The sequence below is a fragment of the Vidua macroura genome, chromosome 6, assembly GCF_024509145.1.
Source record: "Vidua macroura isolate BioBank_ID:100142 chromosome 6, ASM2450914v1, whole genome shotgun sequence".
Lineage (NCBI taxonomy): Eukaryota > Metazoa > Chordata > Aves > Passeriformes > Viduidae > Vidua > Vidua macroura.
The window spans coordinates 62566446-62592991 of NC_071576.1; the positions used below are offsets into that span (position 1 = coordinate 62566446).

A 26546-nucleotide genomic window follows, 5' to 3' on the forward strand; every position below is an offset into this window, starting at 1 on the left:
ATCTCTCACTTCTGCTCGTCCTGTTCCACTTGGAGTTGTTCTGTTTTGGACAAGGCTCCTGTAATGGCATACCAAACCCTGGATGTGAAGTCTTACTATTCCATTTTAAATACTTTTCTGTTCCAGTTAAGACTTCTGGCTTGCATACTGTAGGGTTTTGTTTCCCTTTTCCCAGCTGTTTACTGTTGAAATGGCCAAATGAAGCTTGCTGCTCCTTCTCCTCATGGCTCTGCCCAGCTGATGAGCTTCCAGCTCGGGCAGGGGTTTTCTCCAGCACATACTTAGTGCATATTTCCACACGTGCTGCTTTGAGCTCGTCACATTTCTCTTTGGTAATATTTTTGGGAACTTTGCCATCCTTTACTGGGGGATGTGCAACAAATTTAGCTAGACTGGCACTTCCCCTTCTAGGTCAGAAACCTGCTGCAAAGATTTTTTTGTTTATGGAGTTGTAAGGGTCATGTCTCGTGATACTTTGGGTGGGTTATGCAACAGCTTCTGTTCTCATAGTCTGCCACATTTTATACTTCCATATTCCTTCTTCTGTGTGGTATCTCTTTCACTGTTGATTATGTACCTGTTTCCTTAACTTGCATATTTGGTAGAGCTGACTCACAGTTGTTGTTTTTTTTTTTGATTTTTTTTTTTAACCTCTGGATGTTGTCTTATTTCACAAATGGGGTGCTCTTCTGTTCTTTTTTTTTTTTTTTCAGTGTATCTCAATTGAATATATTTTCCCCAGTAGAGAGAAACAGAGCAGTAATTTAAAACTGTGTGTGTACTTTCAGGAGCAAACATTATTAAATTGAAAGTTCTCTTACTTCTCCGAATATTTACGACTTCAGACTTTATGTTGTAATCTGCAGTGGAAGTAGTTAGACTGCATGTAGTCTCTGTGCATAAAAAAAATAACCTTGTTGAGACTAGGGAATTTCAGTAAGAAAACAAATATTTTTTCTGATATTGACTTAAAAGAGAATTTGCACAATTTTTGGATGTTCATTTTATAGGAGGGAAGTTCATTTGAATGCAGCATTTCATGACTTGTATGAAGTAAAAATGCCAGTACAGGAAACCCTGAATGTCAGGACAGATTGTCACTGGTGACGTGCATTTAAATTCCCCTGCTCTTATTACAAGGCACTTAATAAATGAAATAACAGAATGAGACTTTGATCAAGAATTTTCTGTATAATTCCATGTGGATGCTAACTGGCGGTGTCTAAAGAGCAGCAAGATGCTTATGGCTCTTGAAAAAACTAGTTTTGTTTTTATGATTGCTTTCTGAAATTGACATTTTTAAACTAGGAAAAAGGTCAGGGTCACTGGGGAAGTGAATGGCTGCCAACTTGTGTTTTAAGACAGCATTTTCAATCAAAAGCATTCTTGGGCTCGGTAATGTTGTGTTCTTTTGTGGAACCTCGGTTGTTTTCCAAAATTTAATGCTTACTGATGTAACTAAGGTTATCTTAAGGGATACACCTGACTTTGCATGTGCAGTATTTGGAAATCATGATTTGGTTTTGATTTGATGAACAAGTGAAATACCACCTTTGAGCTATGCAGACACATGTTATAATCTGCAGTAGGATTAAGCACATCACTTTCTTCCCAAGATGGGATTGCAGTGCTCTGAGAAACAAATAGAGATTTAATTTTGATGTTAAGTGTTTCATAATTTGGGGCAATTTTCAGAGTTGGTAAATACAGAAGTAACAGGTGCAGTGTAACAAGGTAAAGTTGTGTAGAGGGTGAGTAGCAGAGGCAAAGCAATCTTCTGTGTGGATTTTCTGCCTGGGTATGGGGGTCACTCTGATCTCATTGCAAATGAGCTCACCAGTGCAGTGCCACGAGGAAATGTGCATGGAGCATGCAACTCAGTTATTCACAAATAATCCACATAATCCAGTATGACTGGTGGCATGATTGCTGTTGGTTTCTGATGGTTGGTTTTAGGATGTGTCACCTAATACAGCAAAAAAGGAATCTTTTTTCTGGAGAACTGCAGAACCTCCCAAGGCAGCAGGTGAGAAGACGTGGAGTTAAGTGGTGTGGCAAAGCATGGCTGCTCCAGGTTTACTCCTGAGGGCTGGGAGCTGGCAGTGGCAGCTGAAATACTGGGCTTGCTCTGGAAATCTCAATGCGTGCTGGTGTTCACTGCTGGGTAGAAAAGCATGCTAAAAGCTCCTGGGAAAGAAAAAGAGACCAAAATACTCACTATTGGCCTGTCTTTTAAACCCATGATGTGACTGAGTTTTTAATTTTATGAAGGGTTCATGCTGCCTTGTCTGGAAAAGGGTAAGCCCTGGTATGAGCAATGGCAAAGAGCAAACTGTGACTTGTGGCTGAGCGATGCCCCCATTTCCCTTCTGTCCTTATTTGCTTTCCTCTTGTGTTCTGCTGCTCTTGTTTGTCCTCCCCACAGTCAGGAGCATAGTGACAGGCAGAGAGTTTAATGCTTGAGCTGAGAGCCAATTCAAATTGGAGACGTGTTCTTCTGTGGCATAGCTTAGAAAAGAAGAACAGGAAGGAAGAAAAAGTTACTTGTATCATCTGTAATAAATTCTTGATGCCAGATGTAATAAATTCTTGATGCTAAATGTTATCCTCGGTGTTCTGAGGTTTAAGTACTGTTTCAAACAAGGAAATGGTTTGTCAAAGAAAGAATAGTTAATTACTGATTTGAGTAAGACAGAAACATATTCAGAAACTGAAATGTTGTGGTGGGGGAAAGCAGGAACTAGAGAAATACACTTTTTTGTTTTTGTTCCTTTAACAAATGAGACAAAACTGAGGTAAGTTCTTGTCTTTTTAAACTGTAATATGTGGTATTTTGGTCATTGTACATACCTGATCACAATTAATCAGTAATTGATCAGTAAAGCTGATTGAGTGATAAATCTGCTTTTGTGCCTTGTCTCCAGTCTGCAATATCCAATACAATTTCAGGTTCCTCTGAGACTGTGTGTTAACACTGGAAAAAAGAGATCTGCCCCTTTCCTGTGTGTTGGAAAAGATTGTCTACAATGCTTGTTGCTACAGATTTTAGTGTTCTTATATTCAGGGACTGAAACGTGTTCATATACAGCTTTTATGTTCCTGATGTTAATTTATACCTTTCAACCTGCTGGTGTACATCCAGGTTTTCTTTCTGTATTCTACTGGCTTTTGGCAACTGATTTAAACAGAACTTTTCTTCCTTCTGTGGCCAGTAGCAACATTCCTTTTGAGCTCAATTAAGTTCCTAGTGTCTTTAATGAAAGCCTGAATTGATCCGTGGGTTGTTGTGGACTGGAGAGGCAGATTTTATCAAGCTGTCTTTTAAGATGCCAGCAGAAGAAGAATGTAACTATTAAGGTTTATCAACTCAGAAAACTTGCTTTGCTGTGTTTTCTTACACTGAAAAAATGATCTTAGAACTTGAGTGGTGAGTTGGATGCTCCTTTAGAAAGCTGGAATAAAGCTGAGGGGGCTCGGGGGGGCTTGGCAGTCCTGAGGTGCTGCTGCTGATGGTGATCACTCAGCTGATCCTGCTGAAACCCCCAGTGCAAAGTCAGAGAATCCGTGACTTTTCTGAACTCTTGTGGCTTAGAAGTGACAAGCAAACCATTCTGACAGCTTGTTTTCCTTTGCACATCTGAATGATGACAGCATATTAGCTATGCTACGTGTATTATGTAATAGAGGTGTCACTCATAATGGTGTTATATATTTTATAGCAAAGGCTTTAATGGCTAGATGCAATTGCATAATATTGCTCTTATTACGCAGCAAAACCTTGTGTTACTTAGGAAATTTAAAAATACATTTTTTTCAAATTTTGGTGAGACATGTAATTTTGAAATTTGCCTCGATTGCCTTTTTCTGCTAGTCATTTTTTTTGCCAGAAAAAGGAAAATAATTGCTTCCTTAATCTGTAATGTAGCAGGAAACACTGTTCATTATGAACAGTGTTATTATCTCTTATTAAAATGAGTAAATTATCTCTTATTTCAATGAGATTGAGTTTACCTGCTGTGGAAGATGTCTAATATGGCAAGATTTTGGATTTATACTCAATGGAAACCATCTTTGATGTTTGTGCTTTTGGTTTACACATTTTGCCTTTCCCTTTAGTTAGAACGGTGTCTTCTGCAGTAGTTTTTGCTGAAATTGTGTTAGTGGACAGAATAATGGAGCACAATTTGTAGTTGATAGAGAAATACAAATGAGCATTTAAATAGTGAGCAGTCTGTATTGAGCAGGTGTGCTTGAGAGGTTGTTAGAAACTTCTAACATCAAACCTCTAAATTAAGTTTTGAGAGGGATGCTGCACTGGGGCGCAGTAACACACGACAGTTCCCAGGCAGGGTACTGGAAGTTCCTGGGATTTACGGCTGGAACACTTCCCAGTTTTGCTTCCAGGTGTGCCTGGAGCAGTGAGTGAGAATTGCAGCAGTCTGCCAGCCGTGGGTGACCTCAGCCAGGTGAGGCAGTGCCACAACAGGGCTGGACCGGGCTCCTCGTTACAGCTGGAGCTGCTTGGCAGCCCCTGGGTGACACCCCTGGGTGCTGGCAGTGCCCCTGCAGTTACTGCACCTCCTTGGCCTGCTTGTTTGGTGTGCAGTGCCAAGAGTTAGCTGAAAAACTTTTGCTTTCTGTTCTCCTGAGGAAGCCATTTGTTCTGCTTGGGTGAAATGTGGTTTTCACCGCTGACAGGGGATCGTCGTGTGTTTGTACACAGAGTTTTTAAGTGGAGCCGTCGTGAAACGTCAAGAGCAAGTGTTAGTGTGTATACATAAGAAAATGTGAAATTACTTCAGTGATTGATGTCATGTCAATGTCTGTGACAGTCAAGAGAAATTAGATGAGAGAAAAGATTCCATTTATTTCATTGAAGCAGTGTTAATGCTTTACTTTTTATTTTTTTCTTGTGTGGATCCCTCTCAACTGAGTAAAATGAAAAAATAAATATTTTTATAAAGCTTTGCAGAATACTAGAGATGAACTGAAATACTTTAGGAGGCATTGAACCCTTTCTCATTCTGCTCTTTGCTGTGGTTGAGAAGTGTGGATCAAGTCCTGTCTAGCAGAATTACCACGCTATGTGTCATAATATAATAAAATACTGTGTTATGACCTGAACAAAGGACCTGAACCCACAGCTCTGTATTATTTTCCAACTGTGTTATTTCCCAAGAATTCTGAAGTTGTTGAACAGGAAAATTTATTAAGGCCCTACAACCTTAGTCGCTGTAAATAACTTTTTATTCTTTTTAAAGTAGGCTAGATTGTCCATATTCCCATTGTTCTTTTGAAATCTTATGTACATTTTTTGTATAGAATGTCAAGATTACTGAAGAGGGAGTGAACATGTTGAGTATTTTGGGAAGTTAGAGATTGCTTGTCTGTAGCAGTTGGGAATTGGCTGCAAAATTGCCATGCTATTGCCTCATAGACACCCCCTGAAATGAGAGCTCACATGACAGGTATTTTCTGCTCTTTTACATCCTCAGACCATCGTTTCTGAAATTGTCTTAGCTTTCTGCATGGCATCTCCAAGTTGTTAAATATTAAACCCTATGAGTCTTGTTTCTCCATTTATACGAGAGGAGCTAAAAGCTCTTCGTAGTTTTTTTTATGTTTCTAAAATACTCTGAATATCTAAAATGCTGCTCAAGCGCTAAGCTTAAATATTTTCTCTTAAGCAAGGCAGCTTGGTCTAGTCAGATTTTAACCTTCTAGGACTGCCTGAAGTGATTGGAGTGACCCTTTGTAGTCCCAGCAGCGTTGCAAGGTGTCCCCAGGACGGGATGAAAGGGCCCTTTCAGTCTTGCTCCGTGAGGTTTTGATGTGCTCGCTCATCTCGGGCTTCTCAGAACTGTAAGCTTGGCTGTTCTTCTTGGTATTTGTGGCTGTTCCCTGGTTTACCTTGCCTGCTTTTTCCATAAGCGCTGGTTTTGCAATATATTAGGACAGAAAGGGTAATGGATTTTCACACTAGTGAGTATGTCATCGAACATAAATCCTCTACTGACCAAAGAAAACATTGGAAGACTGAAAAAAGAAAGTGGAAAGAATTCTGCATACCTAGGAAGAGCAGAAGGCATGTGACTGTAGGAAATAAGGTTTTTTTAACATAGTTTATTATTTAACTGTTCATTACTTATTATTTATTTGAGATTTTTCAGGAAGGTGGATTTATAGATCAATATATATAGTATATATAGTATATTTATATATATTTTTATATATATATTTACTATATATAGTATATATGGTAAATAAAAACCTGAAGTCAAAAGGAAGTTGAGGGGAAATTAAGAATATTTTGATAAATCCTGTGTGTAACAGGCAGTTTTAATTTGAATAGAGACATAAGGAATGGTAGACTAGGGGAGAATATCTTCTAACAAATGTTCTGAATCCTTGGTAAAATATTTTATTTCAAATAAATGTGTCATGCTGATAATCTAATAGATTAGTCCTTTTCACCACTATCATTGTTACTGTGTGATCAAAAAAAGAGTTGATATTTGTGTTTCATAAGGTAATAAATCTTTCTTCACTCTGTACCTGGTTTGATTAATTGAAGTGTGTGAGATAGCCAAGGTGCTTAAAAGTGTGTCTTCTGTTCCACAGAGCACAGGAATGCAGAGAGCTGGCCTGAGCACTGCAATATAATCCTTATGACCTCATGAAAAGCATCTGGTTTTAGTGAGAATTTATAATCAACAAGATGCCTGTGTCCACCACTGGTGCACACACGGCAGTGCATAACAACCACGTTCTGTACAGAAGCTGTAATTTCACACAGCTGAAGGACTGACATCAAATGTCAGCCTAATCATTCTTCAATCTTTTTTTTTTTATTTACAAACTCCAGAAATTTTTCAGCCGAAGCATCTCTCTACCAAAGAGTAAATTTCTACTTACACAAAATTTAATTATTTTCTAATTAATCTTTTTTAATCACAAAAGTTTGGCAGATCACAAATCAAAAGCTGTCACAAACACCTTCGCTATCCACATATTTATGACTTGTTTAAAGAAATGTAAGTAAATCTCTAGCAATAAATAAATAGTGTTCAGAGTAATTTTTCAGGCAGGTTGGTGGAGCACTGCTTCAGAGCCACTGATGTGGATTACTGTCTGCTGGGGAACTGGACTATGGCAATTTGCAGTTTTATCCAGGTCTCATTTATTGTCATCTCCCACATATGGAATTTTAAAGTTCATTCATTTGCATGAGTCATGAAGGTAGAAACACTGCCCAGCTGGAAAAAGTGGTGTGTATTTTTGAGAAAATCCCCCTCGTTATAGTGAGGAGGAAATCCAATCTCAAAACTCTATAACTACGTGGCTTAAATTGGTTTAAGTGTCTGAAGTGGCTCATTGTGCTTTTCAGGAGCTGTCAGTTGCTATTATGCTGAGTAGCTGTGTTCAGTTATGGGCTGCACAGAAATCAATTCCAAATTGTGTGTGCCATCATGATATCCCTCCTGGAAGTTGTCCCTTCACACTGCTTCCCAGGTTCTGTGCTGTGTTTGGTGGGTGGATTTGCTCTGCTCTAATGAGGAGAGCACTGTGTAGCTGAGTGTTCTTCCATGTGGTTGGATTCCTGAGTGTCTTCCTTTTAATGGAGCTTTTTCTCTCCACACGGAGGCAGTGGCTCCCTGGAATGGGCAGAAATGTGTTCTGCTCTGCAGGTACTGCTTAAAAGTGCAGCAACATGTTGATTAATCTTTCCGAGTCTGTGAAATCCATCTAGATTTTGAGAGGCAGATAAAATAAATGGTGTAATTGTAAGTCAGCTTATACACAGGCAAAACCCAGAAGTTTGGGATTAGATACCCAGGAGAGCATTGGAAACCTCAGAGGTCACAGAATCATAGGGTAGCCCGAGCTGGAGCAGAGCCATCAGGATCACTGAGTGCAGCTCCTGGCAGGACAACCCAGGAATTCCATCCTGTGCCTGAGAGCATTGTCCAGACCCTTCCTGAGCTCTGTGTGGATGGACACACGTGTGTGACCAAGATGTGTTCTCTTCTCCCCTGCCACTCCTCTTTTCCTTACCAGCACGGGAATATTGAGAAACAAGCACTTTAAATCTAGGGAAGAGCAGTAAGCACAAGAGTGTGTGTTAAACTGCTCTCTGCAGTGATCAGGTGCCTAAATCCAAAATGCACTAAATGTTTTACCTGCTTGTGATTCAGTGCACCTCATTCTCACAGTTATTTTTAAAATGACAAATGCCACTAAAAACATGTTTGGTCCCATGGCAGGAGCTTGGAATTGTTTTCCTGCTGGGTAAATATTAAGCACAAGGTTGTGCATTCTTGTTCTATTTTGTCTGCTTCTTTAGGTCCCAGATCTATTCTTTCTTTTCTGCACCTTGGCCTTGCTTGACTAAGGGCCCTGCTAAGCAGGGCAGGTACTTCAGAAGTCAGGACATTCCTGCTGAAGGTGTCCTCTTGAGTTCCTGCACACTGAAAAAATAAAATTTTAGTCAGTTTTCCATTTCTTTAAGATGAAGCAGGAAGAGAGTAAAGGGTTCAAGAAGTAGCCACTGAGGGGTGGTCTGGACCGGTTTTCAGTGTTGACATATGAAAAGACATAAACTATTACTTTGGGAATTGCCCTATTGCTTCTGAGACGAGTTGAGTGCTATTATCCAATTCCTGCTGTGCAAGGGGGAGAGGTGGCATTGTTATAATTAACCTTGGGGCTGTTCATTTGTTCCTTTCTTACAGGAAGCAGCTTCAGCCTCTTCTAGGACGGTTCAGCGAGTCAGAGGCTTTGTTAATCTCGTCTGGGGTTGAGCCAGGGACTCTGGACGGCGTTCTCCTGGATGCTGGCTGTTCTTCCATGCAGTTAGACACACCTGAAAGGGGCTTTTCCCTGCAGAAGGATGGACCCTTGGACATGAGGATGGATCATGACAGGTACATCATCATAGAGCATTTCTTCTTGAACCTCAAAAACTGTCTGCTCTGCACCCCCTGTGCATTTCCTTTACTCTTAAAATGGAGAATTCTTTTCCTCAAACCACATCTAATACTGCATGAGTATCCTGTCTTTCTTTTGCCAAAAAGCTTTTTTCTGTCTCGGTGCTCAGCCCTGGTTTTTGTCTTTGCCTTCTTGGAAATGGGAGGAAGGTTCCAGTGGTGAGTGATTGGACCAGTATTGTTTTATTAGCTGCACCTTTAAGTTGTAACATTTTTGGAGTGTGGTATACAGCCACAGGAACATCTCTCCTTCAGAGGCCTGTTATTTCCACAGCTTGCCTGTACTTGATCTGCAGGCTCACAACCTCTTGCTGCAGTCCCTTTCCTTTTCTGCCACGCCTGCTATTTGTGGGAACTTCACTCGAGCAGGTTCAGTTGCTCCCTCAGGAAAGGAGCAGCATCCCTCTTGTGTGCAACGACCATGTTGCTTCTCTGTGAAAGGAACATGATAAAAATAAAGAAATGAAATCCCATTCATTATATCTGCTAGCTGAAATCAGACAGCCACGTTGCTCTTAACGTGCTGGTGTGACGTTGCCTTCCATGCCCACGTATTTGTTGTGAGTTCTGCTTAGCAAAATTATGACCTTCCTTTCTCTTTGTGTGGGAGGCACATCAGGCTCACTAAATTGCCAAATTAATGGTTACTGAGTAAATCAGCTGTGTTTAGATTTGGATTGGTGTTTAGTACTTTCAAGAGCATGAAAATCAGTCGTGGAGTGATAATTTCCACTTAGGCAGCGTTTCTCATCCTCAGACAACCTGATGTATTTCTGCAGCACTTTGTTTTTTGCATGGGCAACCAAAGATCTGTCTTGCATGGGTGATGGTTGTGGTTGCATGGCACGTTACATGAGAGAGAATGGCAGTTTTTTCTTGGTGTTTTGATGAGTGTGGCGTCTTAAGAAATGCCATTTGTTCTTTCATTGCTCACAGGAGCCAATGGGAAGCCTCAATTTCTAAGGAATTAGCCTACCACATTAATGTTAAGTCTTAACACAGCGAATTTCAGGATACTTAGCTTTTCTGGTCTTGTGCAAAATGCTTCCATGGTTCTCCTGGGATTCAGTCCTCAGATTTCAAGAATCTGAACTCCAGGCTTAGATATAAGTTGGATGCATCCTGAGAAAACAAGCACAGAACAGGAGCCCAAGAACAAAGGGCACCTGAGGCATAACAAAAGCCTTACACTATGGTTGTTGCTATGATACTACTTGTCCCTAAGCTTTTTTATCTTTGTAAGATACTGCAGGGGAGTGAAAAATGCCTGAAAGCGAAGAAGAGAATTTATTAGGTAGCTTGTATGTTTTCTCTGTTTAGTAAACTCATAGATGATGTTCATAAAATACCCTGAACTATTTCAGTAGCCAAGTGACAGAGATACAGATAGATGGATTGAAGGCTTACACTGTTTAAATTGTAGTAAGTCCTGTAGTTTATGTGACTAGGTCACTTCTCTTATCTCAGGAGAGTATTTCTATGTAGAGTCTTATGCCTTTTAGTGGAAAGTAATGTGAAATTATCTTCTTTAGCAATCGTTTTCATAGCAGGAGATGTGAAAGAAAAGATCTCTGAAATCATTTCTGGCTAGAAAACAACATATGATGCAAGGTGACTAAAATGAACCCATATGAGGTAAGTTTATATTCTAAAGCTGGCTAAAGAGAAAGGTCACACAATTTCCATCCTAGCACGATACTGGAATATATTTATTCTTAATTTAACATTACTTTTCACTAAAAGGCATAAGACTCTACATAGAAATACTCTCCTGAGATAATAGAAATGACCTAGTCATATAAACTACAGGACTTACTACAATTTAAACAGTGTAAGCCTTCAATCCATGTATCTGTATCTCTGTCACTTGGCTACTGAAATAGTTCAGGGTACATTATCTATGAGTTTACTGATCAGAGAAAACATACAAGCTACCTAATAAATTCTTTATCCTAAACTATTAAGCATGGTTTATGAGAACACTTGGAAGTTAAAACTGTTCTAGTTTAAGTTAGGGGGGAAAATCCACCTAGAGCAGTGAGAGAAGGGGAGTTAAAAGCTTCAAGCATGGTTTATGAGAACACTGGAAGCTAAAACTGTTCTAGTTTAAGTTAGGGAGCAAACTCCACCTAGAACAGTGAGAAAAGGGGATTTTAAAGGAGCAAGCATGGTTTGTGAGAACACTGGAAGCTAAAATTGTTCTAACTGAAGTTAGGGGGCAAACTGCACCTAGAGCAGTGAGAGAAGGGGAGTTAAAAGGAGCAAGCATGGTTTGTAAGAACACTGGAAGTTAAAACTGTTCTAACTGAAGTTAGGGGGCAAACTGCACCTAGAGCAGCGAGAGAAGGGGAGTTAAAAGGCACAAGGTGTTTTCCCAGCGCTGCCACCTCCGATTGCCCGGCTCAGAGGCGGCGTGCAGGGTGTGTGTGGCTCTGTGGCAGCTCACCTCTGGCTGGCAGCTGGCCTCAGAGGATAAGTGGCTGCTCTGTGTGTAGGTGCCCTGGCATGGCCACCGCTGCCGATGTGGTGAACGCCCTGGAGCCGCGGGCGCTGGCGTCGGTGCTCAGCGCGTACGGCGAGGAGAGGCACGCCAGGAGGATCGCCTCTGCCATCGTGCAGGCACGCAGCATCTACCCCATCACCAGGACCAGGCAGCTGGCAAGCATTGTTGCAGGTACCCTCATTAATTCTGCACAGGAGGAAAGGAAATATTAATCCCCGCAGAGTCCCAGAGGGATCTATTTGTACTCGCAGTGGTGCGGGATCTAATCCTGCCCCTTCTGCTCTCATGTCAGCTCCCTTTTCCTTTTCTTTCTTTTTTATTTTTTTTTTCCTTGCATTGTAGTTTGACAATTAGTTCAATAATAGATTTAACATGAAGTGATTTATCATTTCCTCGACCAAGGTGAACCACAGAATGACAGCAGCCTTGGGTATTCTTTATCCTGGCTATTGATCCTGTCAAATATCAGATATGTCATATCTGTCTTAGTTTTAAATTTCTGTATTTTAATATTTTAAGGGGAGGTACCATGGCAGTTTCCAATTACGAGTAAAGTCAGGTAATTTCTGTCTTTTTAAAGAATCAGGAAGCCCAAAGCAATGCATGGCTTGCTTCACCTTGTGCATGCCAACTAGATCAGCCTGAAGAGACTATTGAAACACTTCATCTTCCTTGCTCCTCACTGTAAACAACTTGAAGAAAGTGCAGTTAGGCAGGAGCAGTGCTTGCATCAAGAACCTTTACGTTTGTGTCCTCAAGGAAAAATTTTCAAGGAAAAATATAAGACAGGAATCCTGTTCATTAACATAATATGTAGCATCAGGATGTTTTTATTTTTTTTAACCAAATGATGGAAATCACTGCATCTTATCACGAATAAGTTTAAACTGCTGACTTTGAATATAGACCTTTAAAATTCTCATCCAAATTTAACATTTGCTAAAGAACACTGTAAAATATTTTACTGGTATCCTGAAGAGTATTAAAAATTTCACGGCATTCTTAAAAATTTGTGTTACTTAAACTGGAAGTCTAAGGCACTTGAATTTAATGATGGAGAAATTAAAAGGTCTGGATTTGTAGAAGTCAGGATACTTTAGCAAAATGTCCAGTCAACCAAGGCTCAAAGTTTAGCTGGTACAATGAAAGGACCTGAAGACATTCCTTGCTGTTGTAAGCCCCTGCTGAAAATATAGTGAATATAATCAATCTTAAAAAAAAAAACAAACCAAAGAGATAAATCACTACGAGGCTTTTATAAACCTTACATTTTTAATGTCCTCATTAGCAATATCCTGAAATAACAATTTTGAGCTTTGTCCCATATATTCCATGCTTTTTGAAGAAGTGTTTATTAGGACAGTGTACTACTACTGAGTTGGAAGCCACCATCTCACTGTGTTAAAGATATAGCATGTTAAAGGCAAGCAACTCAGTAATTCTGAAACAATTTTGTGCCATGGCTGAGGCTCAGGGAGTGAAAATACAGGTGTATGAAAGACAGCAATGGGAGATCCCTTCATGTTTAATGTGCTGCATGCGAGTCAGCAGTTGATGCTCACTTTCTGTGACCACGGGAAGGGTTCTCCTGTCCTCACTCTAAATTCCCTGCTATATTTGAAGAGCTTCTTGATCCACAAGTCAGGTGTGCATCAGGTAGTGTGTGTGCCAAAAACAATGAGGCCAGCACACATCTGCCAGGACAAGAAATAGGTATGTGTGGTGTGCTTTTCTGGGAGTACACAAGTAACTGTAAGGATTTTAGAGCTCTTACACTGATCCCTGCTTGCATAAAACTTCCTCCAGTTTTAATTTGGTTCATCCAGTAAGGAAGCACTATGGTGGATCCTATCAGTTTTTGAACTGATTAGGAAAATGTTAAGGAAATTCTTCATAACTGTGATATATTTTGATTCTTTTATCATCTGTAATTAATATATATTCTTACATGAAATTATATTGGTGAAGTTATTGGGATAAGCCAGAGCTAAAGTGCCAGGGACCACAGCTACAGGAATCTCTTGATGGTACAGCCCAAAAAAACACTGACTAATTCAGGCCTTGACCAAAGTAAAACTTATGACCTATTAGTTAAATGTTACATCCTTTAAAAAATAAAATATTAACTAGAATAATAAAATCTTGCATTTTAGATTTTGCAGTTTCTTTGTAAGCCTGATTATCTTCTAGAGCAGAGTCATTATTTTGGCTGGTATAGGAACCAGGACACAAGCAAAACAATCCAGCCAATGAAGCTGGGTGTCAGCATCTGAGAATTTGTGTAGTGTCTGTATTTCAGAAGTACTTTCTCATGTCTTCTGTTGTACCTCATTGGGTGGTTTGGAAACACTAGGTCTGACTGCATGTGCAGGAAGACTCATTAAAAATGCTGACAATTTTTTCATATGCTTTTTCTGTACAACTAATGGTGTATTTTGATTTCTTTTCAGGGGGCAATATACCTTTTTATCTGTAAATTTTTGTTCATTTTCTTTTTCTGAGCATTATTCAGATGCATAATCTATTAACAGACAATTTTGAGATCATGTAATCATTTGGCCTTAACTTGAAAGGAGTTTATCATGGCATGTTAAAGACATTTTAGAAGTTTAAAAAAGACTTGAATTGGTAAAGTCAATTTCATTCAGACTGGCTCACTTTTACAGACTCTAATTATCAGTTTGGACTTTGTAATTTGTGATATTGCCTGCATTTCAGATGGGTGAGAATTAGCACTGTACTGAGGGAGCCTAGACAATAGGACATTGGTTGTGTCACAGAAACTTATTAAATGCAGTGCCACTTCAACAGACAAATTCCTGCAAACAGGTGCTCGCTCTGAATTAATTTTTACACTCTCCCACTCTCCTACACTCTGGGGACTTTTAAGAGTTCGTATTGACAGGCACAGCACACTGCTAATTCCATTAAAATTTCAGTACGTTTCAACAGGAGAATCTATTAGATTTTTTTAAAGTGTAACTATCATCAGGGCGTCCTAAAACTAAAAATGGTTATTTCTCTCACTGGGATTTCAAACCAGTCATCTAGCCAGAAGCGTGGTGTTTTTATGAATGAAATTCATTTTACAAGCTTCCCATACAAATTATTTTTTTTAATGTTTTTGTATGTTGAACAGCCAGTTACCAGGAAGGATTTTCTTTAAGTGTCCTGGTAACTGGAGAGGCCTGGGTGAGAAGTGATGTGCCTGAGCAGAAAGCACAAATAGATTTTCATTTAACTGGAGGAGTAAGAGTGATAGGGGAGTTTTTCACCCATGGAACATAGATCAGAATCTATTGCCTTTGCTAAAAAGCTGAAGGCCAGCGTGACAGAAATTACACTTTATATATAATAATAACTAGATTAGAACAACCAGAGATTACATTTATTAGTTAATCCCAGTCTTTGACAGTAGACCAGTAAGTCTTTGAGCATGTAAACAGTTTGATTTTGTTTTTAGTCTGGGAGGGCTTGGTTGCATAAAATTGCAAAGTGGCTGCACTTCTTTACCAATTTCCTGAATATTAGTATTCTGTACTTTATTATAGGACCTGCAGTTCTCTTTGTGCATGTTCAGCTGAGGCATGTAAGGTTGTATTGTACTTACAGAATATATCTGGGCCTTAATTAATTTTTCTTCAGTGTGTGATAAATTATTCGTAGTAACAAATTAATATCAGAGTCAATTGTCATTGAAGCTTATTGTAGATGGAAACTGCACTCAACAGCCATGGCAGGATGAGTGGAAGAACTTTGCAAAGAGCTGTTAGTGTCCTAGTCATGCTAATAATGTCATTGTTCTTTTATTTATCTGTTCAGTATTGGAGTTGCAAAGTATCAGTGTTGATGAGCAGACCAATGAAAACCTGCCCAGTTAGCAGCATGCTATGTCCATTTACAATTTTTACAAAGCCTTTTGGAGCTGAATTTAGATTCATAGGATGGTTTGGGTTGGAGGGAGCCTTAAAGCCCATCCAGTTCCAGCTGCCCTGCCATGGACAGGGACACCTTCCTCTAGACCAAGTTGCTCAAAGCCTTGTCCAGCCTGGCCTTGGACTTTTGCAGGAATGGGGAATCTACAGAGCAACCTCTTCCAGTGCCTCCCCACCCACAAAGGGAAGAATTTCTTCTAACCTCTGGTGTGATTGATCCCACAGTTCTGAGCATCCTGCCAGTGCTGCTGGCTGTTACTTGACCTTCAAACAAAGTTGTGTTTGTTTTGCCCAGCACGACGTTCCTTTCTGCTGTGCTCTAAGAGACAGTTCTCATCACACTCAGTGGCTGTTCCAAGGGTTCCATTTTCAAAGAACCCATTTATGGGTGTGCAAAGAGACATGGGAGCAGACACCGTGCCAGTAAGCATGGGCTTGGTGTTGGTTTCTTGGGATTCCTCGTGCTCTGTGGTTTCTAGCTCTCCTTTTCATTGAGGTCTCTCATCAAAAAGAGCTTTGTGACTTCTACAGTGGGAGTACACGTTCTTTTTATGATTCATGGCCAACAGAGAAGGTTATATTCTCAAGGACAGAAATGACATTGACTAGCTAGTGTAGCTTTCTCTGGAGTCTGTGAGTGCTGGAGAAGGCTCGCTCCTGCAGGCTCCATCTGTTTACTCTGTTTGGTGAGACAGCTTCAGGCCACAAATCCACATGCACTCGTTTGCTGGGAGAAGTCAATCCTGTTGCCACTCTCTGTCTCGAGGGATTCAGACTTTAAGGACTGGAAGCAGCCACAGCTACAATGGGGTCTCTTCAGTGAATTTAGGAGCTGTTAGCTTTGGAGATCAGAGGAGGAAGGTAGGTAGGTTTCTGCAAAACTAATTTTCCTATCTTAGGGACATAGCATACATTATAACAGCTTTGTTAATAAGGATTGACTTTTAAAATCCCATTATTTTCCTCTGTCTTTGCTGAACACTGAGATTGCTTTTGTGTTTGTGATACTCTTTGTGAACACTTAGGCTTTCTTAGGTAAATAAAATCTCAGGCTTACTTAGGTAAGTAAAATCTTACCTTTAAAAGTCTCAAGAATTACACTAATAAATGCTTCTGTGCAAGCCTGTTATGGGTAATGATATCTCTATTATTTATTTTCAATCACCCGTGCAAATTTGAATTTAGACAAGTAGTTTCAGAGGTACAGCATCCCCCTCTTTCACTTCACTGTGTAGAATATCAGTTACTTGATTGTGAGCTGTGTTTACTTCAAACTCTTCTCTTCCTTATGTTGTAGCTTAGCACTGACAGGAAATTAGGGCATTCTAACACATCCTAATTGTACTGCCTCTTGTTAAGAAAACTAACTGTCCACTTTTGTGCTAGCATTATTTATTCATCTCTGCCAGACTCCTGTGGTCACGTACGTAATAGATTATAAACTTACTCAGGTTTCACAGGTCTTACAGGATTCTTGCACTTTAGTCCCTCTGACCCATCAAATCAGCCTTCTCTAGCTTTTTGTTCTGTACCCATGTAATGAAAGTTCGAGCTTAAAATACATTGACTATTGGTATATCAAAATTTCTATCCAAATTTCGGTCTCTGCAAAAACTTGTTTGACTCATAAGAATTCTGGGGAAAGGAAGAGGCAGTTTTGTGCATCTAATAAAAAAATATTTAATCTGGTGGTTTTAGGTCTGACAAACCTTGATACATTCTGCTGTGTAGGCACGTGAAAACTCAGCAGTGTCAGCTGCATTTTCTAAATTTCTCAAGGTATTTTTGCGAACATTTGGAGAAACACAGGCGTAGTGTTCAACAATTGCTATTCCCAAACAAGGATACCTCTCTTAAACTTCAGGTAACTCACTGAAAGATAGTGATTACCAGGTAGACACTCTCTTCAGTTATCTCTGCCTGTGAAGAAATGCAGTTATCTGGGAGGAAACAGGTAAGATTGTGTCCACTGTACATTAATTTTTTTTTCTTTAAAAGCATAACACAACCACAAATACCAAACTGACATTGATTACACTGAGCTGTAAGGTGAGACTTCTCTGTCCTATCTTTTTTTTTTTTTTCTTTATATTGATTTCAGCCATTATTTTTTTAGTTTAAATTGGTGATGCTTTTGGAGAAGGAACTTCTCTAAAAGGTTCTAGGGGAAAAAACCCAACACTTCACCACGAAGCATCTTAGTTTAATAGGCTTTACGTTCAGAGATGTGAATTCAAAACATAAAATAAAGGTATGTTTCAAAGAAGGAAGCTCACTACTCAAGGTTCAGTTTTGACTATGCTTTCCTTTAAAGTCATCTTGCATGAGTGGCTGGCAAGATGTAGAAATACTAAGTTATTAACACTCATATTTTAAAATGTGTGACAGGTGCTTTTCCAGCATCAGCGCTCTACGCACGGAAGGACTTGCTTCAGAGACCTGTGCACGTTGCTACTAAAACTTTCCAAGGCCTGAGGATATTTGTGAATGATGAGCTCCATGAACTCCTGATAGGGCTGAAGACAGCTGAGAAGTTTCTGAGGCCTGGAGGTCGCCTCGTAGCCCTGTCCTTTCATTCCCTGGAAGATCGTATAATCAAACGTTTCCTTCATGGCATTGACATGACAGAAAAGTACAACCTTGGCTCAAAGCAGAAGATAAGACAGGCTCTGAAAAATGCCTCCAAAGGAGAAGACACACAAGGATCTCCCTGTGGAAAATCCAACTCAAAGTGGATTTCTATACAGAAAAAAGTTCTCACACCCCAGGCCAAGGATATTCAAACAAACCCAAGAGGAAGGTCAGCCAAGCTAAGAGCTGCTATTAAACTCTAAACCAAAACATATGATTGCATGATTGTATCATTTCCTTCCATTCAACTTGCCAGAATGCTGACTGGACAGATATTGTCAAACTGAAAAAATAAAATGAAGGCTGTTAGAAAACGTTGCTTTCTTACCTTTGTGCTTCTTTTTGGTTAGGAAGTAGTACAGAGCATGAAAATGCAAGCTAAATGCATGTAAGTGGGTGGCACTAATTATACAATACACTAATTATATTTTTTTAAAAGAGTATCAAACACCAAGTTTATAAAAATTGCAGGTTTGATGTGTTTGTAGTATTCCCTTTAGATTAATTTCAAAATCCTGGCATTGACAGTCTACATTCAGTAGCTAATTGAGACATATTTTTGTGGGGGTGGATTTCACACACCTAATTCGGATGTCTGGCTTAGTCTAGAGTAAGTTTAAACTAACCTAAGAGTTCTTGCTATATCTGTCTCTCTATCCCAGCTGATTTGTGGCATGAATGCCTATGGGACAAGAGCTAATTCTTAAACCAAGTGACATCAGCATGCCATGTTCTGTCCAGGAATTTGTAAATGGACTCTTAGCTTTTTTAAAACAAGTATTTATGTCTGAGTGATCACCTGGCTGTTTAATGATTAATATTTGTGAATAATACATGTATTCTGGGGAGAAAAGGAGTTCTTAAAAAAACACTGGTGGCACTTGGACGTTTCAGTGAAGCAGTCAGATTTGTATTTGACCATCTGAATTTCTTCCTGCAATCACAACTTCTGTGCACAGATCCACTACAACTTGTAGGTGTCGATGGAATTATAATTAGCCCATCAAAAAAGCAGTGTTGTGGGTCTCATGAAGTATTCTCCTTTGCTGGTGATTGTTTATTAAGAGGTAAGTATTAAATTATTTTAATTAAATAATTAAATAAATATTAATTACTCTTTAATAATTATTTTAATAATTATTTTAATAATTATTTGATAACTATTTAATACATATTAATAATAATTATTATACTTGTTTTAATTATTAAAGATTAATTAAATAATTATTTTAATTTTTAATTAGCTAATTTAATTTAAGTATTAAATTATTTTAATTTAGTGGACAGGTTAAGAGCCCACTCTTAACTTGCTTTTTGTTTGGTTGCTATACTTTGTTGTAGAACATTTAATATAATTTCTTGTTTAGTTACTATCAATTAAATTTAGTTTTGGGTTGATATTTTATCTTAAAAGACCACTGGTTTTCTAGTTTTATTTGCCACAAATGAATGGAAAATAGTACGAGTTTCAACTTCTTTGACCTCTGACTCATCTCTTCAGGACCTCTGACTCATCTCTCTTTTTTTCTTCAGGAAAAAAGTCTTAATTAGATAATCAGTTGGTACCAGGATTTCATTTGTGATGTCTGAAACTTGGTTGGTAGAATAAAAAAACATGCAATTTCTGACTCAGCTAAATGACTACTAGACTGGCTTCTGAGCAAGTGACTGGATCATCCTGAACTGGACTTTCATCCAGCATCCTCTCTGTGTTGATGTAAATGATTACTTCCTGGTAGTTTTGGGGTCATACAGTTGATATTTAGGTTCACTGTCTAATGTACAGTGTAGTCAAATAGCTGGATATTGTTTAATTCCTTGGTAAAGGTAAGTCATACAATGTGTTCTTAGGTGCAGGTGATAACATCTATCACTAATCTGAAATAAGTTAAATTATGACGGGCATTTCATTCTTTTCTGAAATTTCAATATTTTTCCACTAGCTTCATTATACATGCTGCTTAAATAAAACATTCCACTTCAAATAATATTGCTTACTCTTGTCATGTCTCAGCTGTTGTTGAGACAACAGACTGTACCCTAAATAGACTTTTTTTTTTGGTGCAAACATTAAATATAAATAGCTAAGGTTATTTTTAGCTGAGATTTCATACTGAAATGTATTTCAGTTGTAGATCTGAAAAATTGTGCCTCCAGCATAGGCTCAGAAGAGTTGTAGTGCCATGCTGTGCCTTGTTCAGGACACACTTCAGGGAAAGACCATCCAGTCATTACAGCAGAATTGGTACCTCTGAAATTATCTGAAAGCACTAAAATTCCTTATGCTTAAAAGTGTTTAAACTCCACACTTCTCACACCTAAATTCAAAGGCACAGTTTCTTAGGATAACTGAACTACTGCATACAGGGTTGTTTAAATACACTCCCTCATTTAGGAAAAGAGGCTTTTATTTGCCTTTAGGTTGGAGTTGTGCAGCCAGGACAATGCATAATTTGTTGATTTTTTTTTTTTTTTTTTTCCTTTAGAAGTGTCTAGGGTTTCTGCTGTCTCAGCATCTCCTCACTTTCAGCTTTAAACCTGACATATGGAGAGTCCTAGAATTTTAACCTCTGCTTGCCTGAAGAAAACACCTCCTGGTGTCCCAGAAACACCTCTGGATATGTTTGCTTAAAGCCTTCTTGTACCTGTAAGCATCTCTCTTCATTCATTTCATTAAAAAATGGGCACTTTTTGCACAGATATGCAGCGATAGAAAAAAAGGGAAATGGTTTTAGTTAAAAGATGTAACAAAAGAGGAGTTAACTAGAAGAGGAGAGATTTAAACTGGGTGTTAGAAAGGAGTTCTTTACTCGGAAGGTGGTGAGGCTCTAGAACAGGCTGCCCAGGGGAGCTGTGGCTGTGCCACCCCTGCAGGTGTCCAGGGCCAGGCTGGGTGGGGCTCTGAGCAGCCTGGGACAGTGGAAGGTGTCCCTGCCATGGCAGGGGACAGGGAATGGATGGTCCTGAAGGTCCCTTCCAACCCACGCCGCTCTGAGGTTGTGGGACTTGGTGATGTTGTGAGACGTTAAATGATGTGAAGGGTGTTGGTCTTGCTAGCCGAGCACAAGTCTGCAGAGCACACCTGAAGTCTTTCCAACGTGGTGTGTGTGACGTGTCACTGAAATTAACTGCTGTTTTGCCACAGCTGAAAATTCTATTTAAGGAGGAGACGGCGTCCGGTGGCAAACATCTCGCTGCAAACCAAGGCTTGCTGTCAAGGTACCAGGGACCACTTTTAAACTTTCCACTGAGCCTAAGCAACGCACATTTTAATACAGCCAAACGCAAGGTCACCTGTCTGTCAGGAAAGAAAAAACATTGTGTGCTGTGTTTTCAGGGAACATGACAAGGATGTGGTCCTGTAAGCAGCAGGAAGGGTAGAAACATCCAATAGAGGCAATCATTCTGGAGAACATCCTGTGGTAGTTCTGGTGCCATGCAATATGTGCAGGCAGAGCACGTTGCTGAAGAGTGTATTTTTTCATGTTAGTACTTTACAAGAGTGGGAAAAAATGCAGAAGGATAAAACCCAGCTGTAATTATTTGTATGCGTTGCAAACATGCTTTCTATTGAATTTACTAGACAATGGGATTTAATTAGTTAATCCAAATTATTATAGAAGTTGGTATGCTGTCAGAAGTACCTGCCTGGTAAAGAAATCTGCATAGAATAATTATTTGAAAAGTAGACACACTTATCCTGTGACTACAATATTTATAATAAAAAATCTGTACATTTAAAACGTAATTTAACAGTATAAACAAACACAATTGTCTGCATTTACAGCCAGTGAGGGCCTACTGACAATTATTGCTTCCTGAAGAGAAAGAATCAGTTTCACTGTTTCATAATGCATGTAATATTAATATAAGGAATTAATATCTCTTCAGTTTTGGTTGTTTGGGGTTTTTTTTTTTAGCTTTCACAGTTGAGTATTTTATCAGTAGTCTTTTACAGTCACATCTGCCAAGATTGCCACTTGACTTGAACAAAATCCCAGTCTGAAACGTGAGTTTCTGTGAAGATGTGTGGAGGCATTTGAGAGATGGAAGCTGGAAGGACAGGGGTACAAATGAGGTGCAAATGGGAAAATGCTGACATCAGTGGACACTCTTGGCTCTTCCAGCAGCAAGTGTTGCGTCAGATGTTTTGCATTCTGCTTTCCAGAGTAGCATTTCTATGATTATTAATGATTCATATAATTGCTCCAAGATTACTTTCTGCACAGGGGAAGGCATGGTGTTAATTGGAGAGCTGGTGCTCCTGAGCAGTGTCACAGCAGCGAGGAGAGCTGTGCCCTCAGGAAAGGTGATGGGCAGGGGAGGGAGCGTGCCAGTAAGACACAGACTGTTGGTGATTTGATTAATTTAAATTTTAAAATAACTTAGTTGCTTTAAGTAATCAGTCGTGACTCACTGGTTTTAGTATCACTCTGCAAAAGTGCTGGTGAAAAATGAGACAAATTTGAATAAACAGAGAAGTAATGAACTCATAAGTTGGTTTTTTGCTGTCCATCTTGCTTAACATCTTTAGCAACAGTAAGAAAGGGGCTCAGGCCTGGTTTCCTTGTGCTCTTCTCAAGAAAGAGCCCTTCAGCAGGTGTAGTACCATCTACAGCAGGATTTGGAAGAGCTGTCAGTGGAGGATAGGAGTCAGTCTTTATATCCATACATTTACTTTTTCGTAAAGCACCTGCTTAAAGCTTATCCGTGAGTTAAAATAATATGAAATTAAGTTTATAAGTCTTTCAGAAATATAATCAAATGCAGAGGCCATTTTACACTGGAGTTATACTGCAATTAAAGCAGGATTTTGTGGATTAATTAAGACTTCATTGCTGCAAGTAAATCTTGCAAATAATTTAAATGAATGTAGAGCAGCTTTTTCCCTTCACCCAGACCCTGCAGAAGATAAAATAGTAAAATATGTTGTGTTTTAAAGATACAGGCAGTAAAGCTGAAAAGTCTTTAAAACATTTCTTGATGAGGTTGATCTCCAATTTTAACATAATTTCACGTATGCAGTTTTGTTACTTGTTCTGTTCACTGCTGGGTTTGGCCTCTTTGGGGAGGAACAGCAGCAGTGGCAGAGCTCAGTGCCTGCACGTGGATGCTGAGCATGGTTTCTCATGCACAAAGAGCTGATAGTGGGGAGGTAAATATGTTTCTAAGTATGATCTCTGTGGTTTTTCCTCTGTCTCCTCTGCAGTTAGGATTGTGTTTACCTTTCTGGATCCTCTTTAAGCTGATTTCAGGTGAATGAGAGGGAAGGGCTTTTCTGTTTTTTGGTGAACCGTAAAACCTGTCCTTCGAAGTTGATTAAAAGTAATACTGTGTAATACTTTTCTGCTTGACATATTTCACTGATGGCATGCCATGTGTGTTTCAGTATTGCTATTACATCACCAAATCAGGAGAAGGGGCAAATATCTGTTCATGGGAAATCAAAGCTAAAAAAACAGAGCAAGCCGTCAGCTGTCTAAATTTCTTACTGACATAGCTATATTTATAAAAACTAAAAATTTCTTCATTGTGCCTTCATCTTCAGGCAAATCCTATTCTTCCTGTTGCTTTTGCAAGTTTAATTTGATTGGCTGTAATGGTGAAAAACAAGCCGGAGGGGTTTTTTTAAATTTGTTTCTATGGTTGCAAGTTTAAACTTGACAGCTTGTGTTATAGATGTCTTTTTAAAGGAGAAAACTGGAGATACAGCACCCTCTGTCTGTCCTGGGAGTACCTCTGGTGTCTTTGGAGAGCACCTGCAAATCATCACAGGAAGAGCATCTTTATTGCCAACAGGAAGGTGAAGGAAGAAAACGTGGGGATAACTTGTTTTACAGGTCAGCAGTTGCTTTAAGTTCCCTTAGCTGGAATTTTAAAAGAACAGAGGTCATGTTCTTAGCTGAAAATACTTCAGTGGAGATGCCTAATTCAAAACACAGAAAAACAAACTCGTGCAGTTTCTCAAAACTTACAATTGGATTATTATTAGAATGAAACATGTATGTATAAAAGTTCTGTCTATTCTTTAGTGCCCATACAATTTTTGCAGACATAACAGTGGCAAATACACTTGGTGTTTTTGACCATTCTTTTAAAAAAAGATGCCTAAACTGTGAAACATTAGTGAGTATGACAGAAACTGGAATGAAAATAAATGACACTATATAAATCACATCTTAAAATTTATACATGCTGGAATACCTAAATAAAAACTTAGGTTTTAGGTACTCTGTTGTCCTCTCTTCAGTTCCAGTCTGTGGATGTGATTCTGGCAAAGACAATATAGAAAATACAGTCTGTGTGGTTTCTGTTTGTACTGAAGGTACACTAGAGCTCAGAGTAGGTTTCTGCTAGACTTACAATGTTGTTAGAACTTTATATTAGCTGTAATTATACTAATGATATTAACATAGCATCAACAAGGTCATAGCACAAGTTAGTAACTGTAAAAAAAAAACCTGAAGCATCATGATAACTTGTACACTAAAATGTGTGGAGGCTTAGTAATCACTTAGTCATCAACAATTCAGGCTAGGAAAGCTTCTTTTTTAATTTGAGCATTATTTTAAACTCATCCCTCCACATGTTTCTTGTAAATTAATTTTTTTTTTTTTAATCAAGTAGTTTCACACGGGAGAACATCTCTTGTAGACGTTGCTAAGAACTGAAATAAGAGGTACTGACAGTCTTGGCTGATGTGAAAATGGAGATACCGTGAAGCTGTGTTGCAATGCAGTGCAGGAGTCACATTCTCAGGAGAAATGACACGTGCATGCCTGTTAATGCCTGCACAGCCTGCAAGCCTGGTCCTGCAGCTGTGCCTCCGGCCTTGCTCTGCAATCATGGAGTGGTGGAGGTTGGAAAAGGCCTTTCAGCCATCCCAGCACTGCCCAGCCCATCCCTAAAGCACGTCCCCCGGTGCCACAGCAGGCGTGACATGGCTCCAAATCCCTGCAGGGATGGTGACCCAGGCACTGCTTTGGGCAGCCTGCTCCAGTGCTGACAACATGCATGCCTTGTTTCTAGAGTGGCCCAAATGGAAACTGAAATTTGGTAAGCAGTGAGAGCTGGCAGAGCAGGGGTTAAGGTCAGTAGGCTGATCGGGGGTTCTTTGGAAGCAGAAAGGACTTGAAACTCTGCAAAACGAGGTGCACTGAGTATGGGGCAGTGCAGGCTGACTGCCAGCACTTGTGTGCTAGTGACTAAATGTGATGATGCTGAATTTAACCAGTTCTCGGTGTGGAGGCAGGTTCACTGGTGGATACTATACTGCATTCCAGGGTGGCTTAGTGGGTTTTAGAAAACTAAAGTTAGGAAAATTATAACTAAAAATTCCTTGGAATTGAAGCTTGTGTATTTCTTTTAACTGCCTCTCTTTGGGAGGGCAGGAGGATGACGGAAAAATTATTTGAGACAAAAGGGTATTTAGTCTCTAGTGCTGTTGCACCTATTACAGATACAAGAAGTTTCCACTGCTTGAAAAAATATGAGCTCTGTGCCTAAACAGCACACATGCTGTAGTTCTCACTGCTACTCAGGCTGTTACAAGCTAACAGGTGATGTGAAATTACAAAGTAGAAGATTAATTAAGTGGGCTTGGCAAATGCCCTGCCATGTGTTTGTACTGCACTTTGTAAAGCAAAGGTGATTAAGGGGTGGCTGGGCATTTGTCACACCAGCCTTTCCACCAGGACCCTGCCCGTGTTTCATGTCTGTGTCTGGAGTAAACACAGCAGCACTGGGCTGCAGCCTGCACAGCTGGGCAGAGCACTGCTGGAGCCAACAGTGTGCTGACTGACTGACAGGGAGATTAAAATCTCAGCCTCCCCCTAGTGTGCCAGTATCTTACTTTTTAGAGCACTGACTTGAGGCTTTATGAATAAATCTCTAGTTATTTGGGAAAGAGCATATCACAGGCTCAGTGTAGAGAGTATTTTCTGGTTGCTGTTTGGACTTGGTAACTTTTGCTCCTCCAGGCAAGCTGGCTATTGTTCTTTTAAAATTAAGTGAAACAGCAGCAGCAGTCAGCATTTGTCTCTGAGACAAAAATAATTAATGAATCTAATTGCAATGACCATTAGATCCAGTTGTATACCAAAGGCAGCACAGCCCTCCATAAATACCACATTTCCCAATAGTTCAGTAATTCAGGAGCATATTTAAAATACTCTTTCACAGTTTATACACTCCCATAGTTACAGTTGGCAAATATTTTACTTGACCTAGTCACGTTTTAGCTGCTTTCAGGATTCTGTTTCATTTGAGTACTCTCTGTACAGAAAAAAAATGTTACAAAGTGGTTGGGTTTCCAGAGAAAGGGCAATTCATTCTTTTTTTCAAATACAGTCTTGAGCAAAGAGAACTTTGCACTTCTTTGTTTAGTGTTTGGGGGTTTTTGTTTGGTTTTTTTTGTTTGTTTGTTTGGGGGCTTTGTTTGTTTTCTAATTTTGATGAGGAAATAAAGATGTAAGAATTTCTGCCGTAGTT

General features: G+C 39.4%; 1 protein-coding gene across 3 annotated transcripts in view; it reads left to right on the forward strand.

Annotated features, from left to right (window-relative positions):
- METTL15 (methyltransferase like 15) overlaps positions 1–18373 on the forward strand; it is a 73354-nt gene extending 54981 nt beyond the window's left edge. For all 3 annotated transcript variants that reach the window (XM_053979940.1, XM_053979938.1, XM_053979939.1), the window contains 3 exons: positions 8733–8924; positions 11483–11661; positions 17814–18373. In XM_053979940.1, the coding sequence (XP_053835915.1) occupies positions 8733–8924; positions 11483–11661; positions 17814–18259 (817 nt within the window). In that variant the 3' untranslated portion in view covers positions 18260–18373. The remainder of the gene's footprint in view (positions 1–8732; positions 8925–11482; positions 11662–17813) is intronic.
- The last annotated feature ends 8173 nt before the right edge of the window (positions 18374–26546 follow it).